At 39.8% G+C, this 12,433-nt stretch overlaps 1 protein-coding gene across 4 annotated transcripts in view; it reads right to left on the bottom strand.

The window, feature by feature from the left end:
* PARD3 (par-3 family cell polarity regulator) overlaps positions 1–12,433 on the bottom strand; it is a 574,792-nt gene that overhangs the window by 369,180 nt on the left and 193,179 nt on the right. For 3 of the 4 annotated variants that reach the window (XM_088149996.1, XM_088149995.1, XM_088149997.1), the window contains exon 3: positions 11,090–11,270. In XM_088149996.1, coding sequence (XP_088006122.1) covers positions 11,090–11,270 — 181 coding nt within the window. Of the gene's footprint in view, positions 1–9,735; positions 9,866–11,089; positions 11,271–12,433 lie in introns of those variants that run through there. The other variant, XM_088149998.1, reaches the window with a different exon arrangement.

The following is a 12,433-nucleotide window of genomic DNA, read 5'->3' as shown; positions in this document are numbered from 1 at the left end:
TAATTTGAATCAAGTTTCAGAACCACTAAGACTTTTCAGGTTATGTAAAAGCACATCTCAAGGAACTACTGAAAAAGTACTACTACTACATTAAAAATGTGGACTAACATATCACCAATGTTAGTTTGATGGAGTTGTTAAATTCCAGAATTAATGCTTGGAAGAATAAATGTGCAAAAAGAACTTCAGCAAATTCTAAAGTTAGAATGTCATGTTCTTATAGGGAAGAAAAATCTAGGCCAGTCAAGCATAAATTGAAGCACTGCAGTCAATTAATGCACTGATATACAAGTGTTGTTCACGTAATTATTAAAACGTTTCAGTTGCACCTTTTCAATGATAAGCTGAAATAACTATATTATCTCAACTCTTGCAGTTATTTTACAAACAAGTGTAATGTTTAAAGAATATTTCTATTTAAAATACAATTTGTATCACTAAAAGACAACGTAAGTGAAACGATGAAATTGGTGCTATTCTAGAATGCTATGCAATTTTTTCCTTTCATACATCTAGATTTCAATTCCTTCATCTCACTTCAGTGCTGATATTATGTTATGCAAACTGACATTTAATTCCACATAGCAAATAAGCCTCTCTATCCAAGCTACACATCTAGTCTAGCTATATAAAATGCATATTAAAAAAGTAATAATCCTGCAAAACGTTAAAGGAAGGGAACAAGCTAATTTTCAGGTAGGTAAAATTGTGGATCCAGAATATTGCAGTACTACTGATATCCCTACAAGACAATAAATCATATATTTTCACATATAGAAAGCTAAATCATGCACGCTGACAGTTAAAATTGTTTAATGCATTTCATATATCAAGCTCAATGGTGAACAGTGTAATAGTAAATCTGACTCACATTTTAAAAAAAAATGCAAGCTCTGCCTGCACTCATCAAAATTGCAAACGAATGAACTCCCTTTTAGGCTCAATTTTATTCCACAATTGCAGACCTTTCGTTCCTCCTCCCTTGTCTATTTAGATTCTAAATTTGCTGGACCTACTAGGAGATCAGTGCCAGGGCCCTGACCATGGAGGATCTGAGATCAGACATTTGACTTCTCATCCTACAAACCATTAACCATAAAGGAGAAAATGAAACTGAACATTTAGATCACACATTAGGATGTTAATGGACATTTCTCTGTATCTTTGTACCTACTGTACAATATTGAGAAAGCTTTCCTCAAACAGGATTAATTACAGACTGCATTGTTATATCACAAGGATCATGCTTTCAATTTACAGACATACACATGAGAATTATTGTTATAAAGACTATTAATGTTTTCATATTCTACTATTCTCCCACATGAAACTCAAGCTGATGCATATCAATTTATTTATTATTATGCATATAGCATTTTTGTTCCATTCATCAGCCAGAAAATGGCTTTCATATAGTCATGGTAGTAGAGAGAAAAGCTCAATCCCTGCTTGCTATCCAAAGGATGTGACACAGAAGGAAAAAGAGGTGGGAAGAGAAAAGGAAGGAAGTTCAAGTATCAGTCTTAAAAGTTAAATACTAGTTCCAATAACAACTACTTGGATATACCTCAGGGAGAAGTCTTTGTTCTGATAAATTAGCCCTGTTCCCCTCAAAATCCTTGAGCCAACATACTTATTGTCAGACTTTTCCCCAAGCAGTACTCAAAGGAGAAGCCATTCAAACAGTGATTCTAGAGCACAACCACTGGTAAGCCAATTTTATTGTGAGAACTAGAACAACTATCAGGGGAGAAACCCAGCAACTGCAGAGTGTAAGATGCAAACCGTATGTAACTGTACAGCAGAACCAAAGTTCAAATTAAAATTTTTAAAAAGTCTCCTCTCCCTCTGGTTGCATAGTGGATTAAGAGCTTCTGAATTTGGACAGAGCAGTGTCCATGGAAGAGGTAAAAAAAAAAAAAAATCAAGTTAGCAGTCATGACTGCACAACTGAAGCCCCGCCCATTTTTTACATGTGTCAACATTGCGCATGTGTACAAAGGGGTTCAGCTTCAATTGTACTGTCTGACTTCCAACTTGGCTTTTTTTGACACCCTCACCCAGACATCCCTGTTTGGGTGGGAAGAATGGTTGACACCTGTCTACTCTTATGGTAATGAGTCAGTTTGCTCTCAGTCTCTCTGATTCTTGCCTTGACTGATTTAGCCGTTATATTTACTCTAAATGGGTTGGTATATATATTTGTGCTTCTATTTCCTCTTACAAAATGAATAATATATTATCATCAGGAGCAGCCTTCTCCAATCCAGAAGTACAGAACTTCTGCTTCCAGCATTCCCATCAACTGTGGATACTGGGTTTTGTACTCCAACAGTAGGGGAAGGCTGGGAACTCTGAATTTACAAAGCATTTCTCCAGCTGCGAGAAAGAAAATTCAAACTGAGACTGCAAAGCAATTTCTCACATTAAAGGGAAATGAAAAGTAAATACAGTCTGGACAGATAAACAAAGAGATCCTTATCGAGAGCTGCAAGGGAAGGAAGAAGTTTTATCTGCCACGCTTTGGTGCTGACAAAATCATTCACAATACAGCCAAGTAGAAATCCACACTGCTGGCTAACACAACAGAGGAACCAAAAAAAAAAAAGCCTGATTGCATTTTATAAAAAAAATTGGATTTATGGGGGCAAGGAGGAGGAGGCTGAATTTCCGGGAACCTTTCACAACAAATTATTTGTATATGTGAATGCAACTTTTTCCCCCTCCCCTCTTACTTTTGGGAAGGTAGATGTCATTTTGAATGGAAGGTTTGCACTGAAGGCTCCCCAGATAGCTCAGGGAAAAGAAACAGCTGTGCTCCAGTCTTGGTTTGTTATCTGCTTCAACTCTCCCTTGATTAGACAGCACCACAGGGTGGAACCACAGATGAGATCTTTCCCTGCCCCACCTACTCCATGCTCCTAGTCTCAAGGGAGTGACATCTGCGCATTGGAGGAAAACAACAAGAGCAGCTTGTTGTGGGTGGTCTATCTCCTCCCCTCACTCCCCCCTCCCTCAACTGGCTTGATCAACACCTCAGGCAAATGTCTCACTGCAGATTCATATGACCATCCAAGTCACAGAAACTGGAATTATGTGTCTGCATGCAATTGCTAATGGCAAAATAGAGAACGGTTTGCAGTAATCCCATCCTGCTAGCGACTGGTCACGATATCTCAAGGCTAACAGAAGTCCAATGGAACTTTAAAGAGGTCATTCATCTGCAAACCCAGAAAGTGGCTTACAGAGTCTGAGGGATCTGAATCTGTTTAGCTTTGAAGAACAGACAACCAAGGGGAAGGGTCTTCTTACCCAGAGGAAGGCCACAATCTGTTCTCTACTGAGTCCAGGCCATACAATAATGAGTTTAAGTTACAGGAAGGAAGGATCAAGTTGAAGATCAGGAGAAACTTCGTGAGAGTAAGATCAGTTAAACAGTGCAAACAATTAGCTAGAGAAGGGTCAAAGGTCCCCTTCCCGGCATTTATTCAAGCAGGTAGACTTTTGTCAGGGATGCTTTAATTTGGATGCCTTTATTGGACTTGATGGCCCCCACCAGCTCTATGGGGCACGTACCTTGTGTAATCTGAGCTTCCTTATCCTTTTCTGTCAAGGTAGAGTTTCCATACAGCAATCTGTCAGATGGTGTCAGCCTTCCCAGATAGACCAGAGAGGAACCATGACCAGATGAGCTAAATCTACTTTATTGTAAGGCTGCATGAACAGAATCCTGCAAGTCAGAAAGTACGAATCTCCTGCTGCCTCTTTTTATAGCCTGATAGTTAGGGAGGCTCCTTTCTGAGTTTCTTTCTGTCCTTTATGCAGCCGCAGGCTATGCCCCCTCTTATCTGATCATTCCCTAGGCAGCATCTCTTCTCCCCTCCCCCATCTCCCAAGGTCATTCCCACATGCTATTACAGATGGTGAGAGGAGCTGAAAGTCAGTGAAGATGACCTCCTTCCCCTTTTTCTTCTCTACCCAGATCACTCTTTGCAGCAGGTCTCTCCTACACCCATCTAATGCCCCTACCCCTTCTTTTAGATTCTCACTTTTTATATGTACTTTTAGTTTTTAAATCATATATCTTTTTCATGTTTTTTTAGTTTTTTAAAATTATTTTTACTCCTGATGTATCCTTTATGCTGTTTTAATGACTATACCGCACTTTCCTTATGCTGGTCTATGACCATAATAAAGATTTGATTTGATTTGATTTGATTTGATTTGATTTGATTTGATTTGCAGCAGGCTTTTGCAACTAGCCACAAGCCTTGCAAGATCAGACTTTCTACAACCCCGAAATTCTAAAAAGTAGGCTGCAGGAGATCAAACTTTCTGAGGTGGACTCAATGTGAATGGCTGGGGCTGCTTAATATTGGCAGTAGGCCCAGCCGCAGTGATGCAAATTGGGCTGGGTCCTGTCACACAGATAAACAAGCCAATATTTTGTTTTTGTTTTAACCCTGGGTTTGGCAAGGGGCTTTGGATTTCTCTTTGTTTTTCAACCTTATCTGTATTCAGTTTTTGAGAGTTTCCCATTATAAAATGCTGAGAACCTATATTGCTAGTTGAGGTTGGAGGAAGCACCCCAGACCTCAAAAGGCAGATCTGGTGATGCATGTTACTCATCCCTGATATAATGGCTGCAATAACATGACTAAAGCTTCCAGGTCTGAGCTGCAAACCTCCAGATGACCATTAGAGGTCAGCAAAGGCTTACAGTTTTCTGTATCCATTTGCTGCTATGTAGTGGTAATCTGGATTATTGCAACCCAGATCTAGTAGTTTTAAACAAGACTAATTTAGTGAGCCACATGAGATCAAATGTCCATCTAGCCATCAAGTTCACTGGATTGATTCAGGCCACTCCCCATCTCTGAGTTTTGCTTGTCTGTCATCTGAAGGGAGATATACATGCAATACATTTCTTATCATCATCATCATTTTAGTCCCAAATTGTTGTTTTCTTAAAAAAAATAAAAATAACTTCATATTATTAGAATTGGACCAGGGTAAGTTAGGAAGTCAGTCAAGGCAGGTTCATAGAATGACTGACCATTAAAAGAGAGACAGGATGAAGTAGTGGTTAGAGTCCAACTATCCTTTGGAGAACCAGGTTCAACTCCCCACTCAGCAGTTTGCAACGTTTCAACTTAACCTGTTTCATTCATGGTTCTGCGGACATAATGAGTGGGAGTATTGTGAAGGCAGTCTTCTGTTCTTGGGAAAAAGGTGGCATTTTAATGAAATGCTATTGCTCTGGACCTTTAAAAATCAAATGATGAACATTCTCCTGTAATAATTTAAGATTTCCTTGAAGAAGAGAAAGAACATTGCCCTAATGCTTTCATTCTCAAATTACATGAGGTTGACTGGATTATTTATTATTTAAGAAAATCCATTCATCATTTCATCCATTTGCTGGCTTTGAGATAGGCAACATCTAAGTTTGCTATAAATATGGGTCTGGATTTGTATTCATCCTAGTTAATCCCCAATGAATTCAACTCTAAGTAGGAAACCTTTTTCAGAATTGTCGTCTCCCGCCCATAATTAATAGATAAGGCAGAGTGTATATTCTTTAACTATTCTATACATTTTAAAAGTTAGCCTACATAATTATATAATAGCCAGTGGCTTTGTGATGGCAAGGGAACCAGAATCATATTCACTGTATTTAACAGCCATCCTCAGCAACAAACAAATTGGTTCACAGACGGCGCAACTGTGGCCCCACTGTCACAGAGCGACAAGCCATCTTGTCTGCCAAATTGCTCATTAGTTTTGGCAATTTTCACCTGCGCCTCCAGATGATCTATTTCAGCAGGGAATAAACCTCAGTTTCCTCAGCCCATCTTCTGCAGCATGCTGCCCAGTTCTTCTCCAAAGCATACAGAAATCCATTTATTCCAAAAAAGCAGATGTAGCACACCGTTTGTGTGCATGGGGCGGGGACTCTAGTTCTTCCAAAACAAAATGCTGCAGCAAGAAGTTCAGCAGAGGAAATGATAAAAATCACCACCACCAAATAGAGGCTTCAGCAGAAACAGGTAGGAAGGAAGATGGCTATGTTCTGTACACAGACATACAATAAACAACATACAACATGGTTTGTGTGGTCTCAATACAGAAGATCACGAAGATCTGACTGCCCAGTATTAATCTTGTTTCATTGCAAAGATCTAATCTATGAACACGGCAGAGAATGTGTATGTTTTGCGCAAGGGGGGAACAGGGCTCCAGATAAATGTTCCTTTCTTGGCTGGGGCTAATCTAGCTAACCTTCTCTTTCTAGGGAAGGTGGTTTAATTTATACACAAATAAAAGGGGAAGGGGAAGGGGAAGGGGAAGGGGAAGGGGAGGGGAAGGGGAGGGGGAGGGGAGGGGAGGGGAGGGGAGGGGAGGGGAGGGAAGGGGAGGGAAGGGAAGGGAAGGGAAGGGAAGGGAAGGGAAGGGAAGGGAAGGGAAGGGAAGGGAAGGAAAGGAAAGGAAAGGAAAGGAAAGGAAAGGAAAGGAAAGGAAAGGAAAGGAAAGGAAAGGAAAGGAAAGGAAAGGAAAGGAAAGGAAAGGAAAGGAAAGGAAAGGAAAGGAAAGGAAAGGAAAGGAACATGGCAACCTGAACAAAAGAAGATGAAAATCTCAGCGAATCATTCAACCTTAGCCTAATATGCTTAGACAGTGCAGCAGAACAGAGCTTACGCTGTTACCTTTCCAATGTGTGAGAACAGCAGGATAAAATGTAGGTTTTACCACCTGAGCTCCTTTGGCCAATAATGTAACCCATTTGATATTTGGGAAAGGCACGTTCAAGGAAAAAAATAAAATAAAATTACAAAGCACCAAAGGAAAAAGAGAAATATCTACTACAACAACCAAACAATTTCAAATGGAATACTGTTTTTCACTTTGTGGAAGGAAAATATTCACCACCAACCCTACAATTAGCTGGAAAATTACAATAATTACAGCAATTTTGCATCCCATCTCCAATCTAATTAATAGATATATGATCCTGTCAACATGTAATAATCAGAATCTGAAACTATCATGATACTAGATGCGTTTTATGAGCTGAATAGATATGGGACAGTAAGAAGGTGATTATTTGAAATACTGAGAATACCACTTGTATGCCATGCTTCCTAAGTTAAAAAGGAAGCTCAGTAGGGATATTATTTCCATTTTAAAAGTAGATTTAAATCAGGTATTTCAAATCAGTTGGCTGCAACACTGCTAGTATGGTTTCAATTATCCATATGGTAGAGCATCCTGAAGAACAAAAGCTTGTCCACAAAGAAAGGAATTCTTTTAAGTGGTACATAAAACATTGCCTTTGAATTTCTAGGGTATCTCTGCCAAAATATTTCACACACTTTTCCTCTAGGCATTGATGTCATGCAAATGCACCACCTAAAAATATAAGATGCATATGTTGCATTTTTCCAACATAGGATTTTAGGCAGGCAGGCCAATTTGGAAAATAGCTGAAGAAGGTGAAGACGTAAGCCAGTGAGATTTTAAGGTAATAATTTAGAAAAACCTTCTCTATCCGCTAACCTCCTTAGTGTTAATCTTAGTTAACCCCTCTTATTTAACATCTACATGAGGCCGCTGGGTGAGGTGATCCGACAGTTCGGGGTGAGGTATCATCAGTATGCTGATGATGCCCAGCTTTATATCTCCTCCCCAGGCTGTCTGAGTGATGCCGTGGGTGTCCTATCTCAGTGCCTGAAGGCTGTAGGGGCCTGGATGGGGCGCAATGGGCTTCGGCTCAACCCAAGCAAGACTAAGTGGCTTTGGGTGTTTGGGCCTCCCAGTACCAAGGTTCTTCTATCTTTGGTTCTGGATGGGGTGGTTCTGCCCCAGACAGACCCAGTGCGCAATCTGGGGCTCCTACTGGAAGAGCAGGTAGCAGCTGTGGCTAAGAGGGCCTTTGCACACCTTCGAGCTGTGCATCAGTTGTGCCCATTCCTGGACTGGGAGGCTCTACTCACTGTCACTCATGCCCTTGTGACCTCCTGTTTGGACTATTGCAATGCGCTCCACATGGGGCTGCCCTTGAAGAGCATTCAGAAGCTTCAGCTGATACAGAATGCAACTGCCCAGGTTGTAAATAGTGTCGGCTACTCGGCACATGTTACACCACTGCTTTGGGAGCTGCACTGGTTGCCGGTGTGTTTCCGGGTGCAATTCAAGGTGCTGTTGTCACCTACAAAGCCCTTCATGGCTTGGGAGCGGGTTACCTTAGGGACTGTCTTTTCCCAGTTGTTTCTACCCATCCAATCTGGTCCAGCAGGGTGAACATGCTCCAGGTCCTGTCAGCCAAGGAATGTTGCCTGGTGGGGACCAGGAGATGCACCTTTTCTGCTGTGGCGCCTGCCCTCTGGAACATCCTCCCTCCTGAGATTAGGATGGCCCAGACCCTTTTGGCTTTTTGGAAGGCCTTGAAGACTTGGCTTTATGCCTGGGCCTGGGGCCCCAAGTGTGTGAAGGGCCCCATTTCATGGTTGTGTTGATACTGACGTTTTTTTAAGATCTCTTGGCTGCATTTATATTAAATTTTTGTACTGTTTTTAATGTTGATTGTTTTATTGTGTTAGCTGCTCAGAGTCGCTGGTCTGAGATGGCCGGCTATATAAACTGACTGAATAAATGAATGAATAAATAATTCTTAGCAATGGCCACACTGGTTGGGGAATTCTGGGAGTTGAAGTCCAAACTCGGGAGAGTATCCAGGCTAAGGAAGGTTAGTGGTACCACAACAAATGTTCAAGTCTCTGCTACAATCAGAATCAAACACATTCCAATTCTTGAAAAACAAATGCATCAATTCATTCAGTGCTGTACACAGAGTAATGGGTGGCTTTTTCTCAGTTCATGTCAGAGATGCAAAACCTCAGGGCACTGTAGAGCTCCCAAAGTCCATTCAAAAGTTGCCTTCAAACAGTACATATTTACTATGGCAGAAGAAGAGCAATCATATTAAACTTTTGTTAAACTGAAGTGCCAATCATACTAAAGCAAATTTGATTTTTGTCTTAGCTCCGCCTATCTGTCCTTGGAGACAACATGCAGGCCTTAAAAGGCACACAAGATCCTTCTTATATTTAACTTAACCCTCCTCCAAGAACACTTGGAGAAGCTAATGGAAGGTACATGTGTGTATGTGTCCGTGCTTAGTAGTAGAAAAGGAAGTTACATTTTTTGAAATCCTTTGCAACATTGAAAGCAGGACACAGATTCGCTCCCTCCTTTCTCAGTCACTCATCCTGTGGGATTTCTGAAGGGTAATGGGGATCAATTTCATTTCTCACCTCACTGGCTCATGGGGAATTATCAACTCAACTTGCTCCCACATGATAAGCTGTGAAGACTTCTGAACTGACAAAGTTACTCAGTAACAGAATGTTACCCGCTAGGTTTCAGAAACCCACAAGAAAAATGAGCGTTCAAGAGTGAAACCCCATAACCCAAGGCTGTATTACTCTACTTCATAAACAGTGCAGAGGAAATGAGGGAAAAGTTAGGCAGGAAAGGGTAACAGAGATCCAGAAATATTGGATGACATCCACAATGGCACTTCAGGTCATTGTTTGTTTTGCCTTTTGCCAACTCCTAATATGACGTCAGAACAAGGAAATACCCTGCACATGGAATGTAGCAAGAGGAATATGAATGGACTAATAGGGCAGGCCTGCCATTTTCAGTGACAACTCTGGTTATAATAATGCTTACAGTAATGTGCTCTTGCATCCCCCCTGGCTATGGCATGTTCAGATATGAAGAGTACAGCTGGGGAAGTAGAGAGGTCCTGCTCTTCTGAAAAAGCAGCTGACTGGGAAAGTTATATGAACTCTGTACATCAGCAGGTGATGTGCAACTAGAAGATAATAAAGAAGAGATGGAGAAAAAGAAAGGGAAGGAGGAAGAGAAAAGACACTGTGGCATTCACACCGATGATGCAGCACAACGCACTTATTATTCTAAAGCCAGTATTTTCATCTTTTTTATTTTTATTTTTCAGGCCAAAAGTGCAATTCCAGAATTACAAACAAGGAAAATTACGTTGCAAATGTTTCTTGCTTTGTTATTTCGGAACTGGAGATACAAAGGACAAAATAACGATGGATGAATTTGTCAGTACTGTTTTTGCCCAATTTCTCACTCTTCCTATCTTAAGTCCCTTCCATATCAATTTGTCCAAAAAAGAAGTATACTAGAAAACCTGTATTTTTTCCTGCATTTTAGTAATATATTCATTTTTATATACAAGTGGCTAATTACAGGTAGTCTTCAATTAACAACGGCAATTGGGATCAGAATTTCTATCGCTAAGCAACCCAGTGATAAAGCATGACATCATGTGACTGCACCACTTAATGATGGAAAATCCAGTGGCTGTTGTTAAGTGAATCACTGTAGGTCATTAAGCGAGGACATCACATGGTCACCATTTGTGACCTCCTGCCGGCTTCCCCATTGACTTTGTTGTAAGAAACAGCAAAGGATGTCTCAAGTGGTGATCACATGACCAAAGGATGCTGCGATGGCCATAACTTTGAGGACCAATTGTAAGTACCACTTGTTTAGCATCATCGTAAGTTTGAATGGTCATTGAACAAGTGGTTGCTAAGCGAGCACCAGCTGTATAAGCATGTTTGTAAACTGTTTTCCTTAATATGCAATCCAGGATATTTTTCCTGAATATGTAACCATCCATCCATGTCCTTTTCTCAAATACACACATTTTTGTTTGCAATTCTGGAGACAGCCCTATAAAATTCTTTGAAGTTCAAAACCAGAGGAACTGTTCTCAATGTACTCCTTTAAAGGAATTGAGAACTGGATTTTCATTCTCTTTCACCCGTCCAACCAAGTTTATTTTTGTTAAAGGAGAATACAGCCGCACTGTGAAAAGAAAAAAAATGGATCAAGCTACTTCCAACATTTACTCTATTTCAGCATTTTAATTAACTTTTGATAAAGACACATAATGAATCGTATCCCCAGAAGCACAGGAAAGTAACAGAAGTTAGCATCCGAGTAAATAAAGTTAAAATGTGCAAAGACGTGAAGACATTTTACTCACTTGTGCGAAGGACTGAAGGTGTAACTTCAATTTCACTTGTTGCTTGGTACGGCTGGAATGCGGATCCAGCATTTGTGCCCAGTTCACTACCAAAGATCTCAGGACTCTGAGTGCCTGTAGAGCTGGCACTGGTGCCATCTCCTCCATGGTGTGGGTCTTGCTCGTCAAATACAGCCACAAGCTGCAAACAATAAATTGATTTATAATTAGAAGGGGAGTGATACTACAACTCCATCATCATTATCAGCTCCATCAAACAATGAAGGATATTTTATTAACAGGACTGATAAACAGCATAAGAATATGCACTACAGAATCATGCTGGAACGCTCATATTGAGTCAAGTTTCTTCTACATTAAAATTCTGGATGACTGTGTAAATTGAATAATCTGAAGTTCATAGGACAACCCTGAGCACAGATCCCTCCCCCCACACATCCCAACTAATATATGGCACATATTAAAAATTGAAAAATAAAACCCAGTTTCTATTTTTTAAATAAGACCCATCATTAACTAAATAAGGAATGCTGATATTTAGATTATTCTACTATTTTTACAAATATTATGTATGTTATTGAATGTATTATATTGCTGCTCCGTAGGTGAGAAAATAAAATTATTCAACTACAAAATAGACACAAAGAGTTTAAAATGTCTTGCCAGATTTGAAACAGGAGGTCTTTTCAAGTCAAATATTTGGTCACATTCTTACCACTGCCAGATGATATATATGATAGCTGAAATAGCTAAGCATATAAGAAAAGATGGAAATGTTATAGACACTTTTAAAAACAGTTTCTGTCACCCTCATTTTCTGAAGAGGAGAAATCACTTTGACAAAGTTGAAATACAAGAAATACAATTTAGTACTAGATGGAAAACCTGCGGTGCGATTCTACATTTCCCTATTTAATAATAAATCCCACTGAAATCACTGGGACTAATTTGCAGGAAAATGTATATGGAACTGAAGCGTAACTATGCTAATTTTTAAACACGAAATGTGTTATGCATAAATTCAGCATATGTAATCAAATTAAGCAGTGTAATAATGGAATGTAGAAGTATAAATGCCCTATTTATACTCAATTATTAATTACAATGATTACAAATATAGTCGTTAATAAATATGAAACAGCAAAACTTTGAGGTACCAATGTACATATGGATTCTTTTGAAAATTTGAAATATTTTTCAATATTTCAATATGTGAGAAGGGAGAGGAAAAGAAAGTGCAAATGCAAAGAAATGTCCATTATCTGGGATTAGAAACCATGACTGGTAACTAAGCTCCCTATACTTCAGAGGAGAGAAAGTATTTCAGTAGATGCACTAGGACGC

Source organism: Python bivittatus, unplaced genomic scaffold, assembly GCF_059951505.1.
Source record: "Python bivittatus isolate LINGU-HERP-01145 unplaced genomic scaffold, Pbiv_v1 ctg000610_np1212, whole genome shotgun sequence".
NCBI lineage: Eukaryota > Metazoa > Chordata > Lepidosauria > Squamata > Pythonidae > Python > Python bivittatus.
Note: the sequence above shows the minus strand (reverse complement) of the source record. Positions and strands in the feature narration are given on the sequence as shown.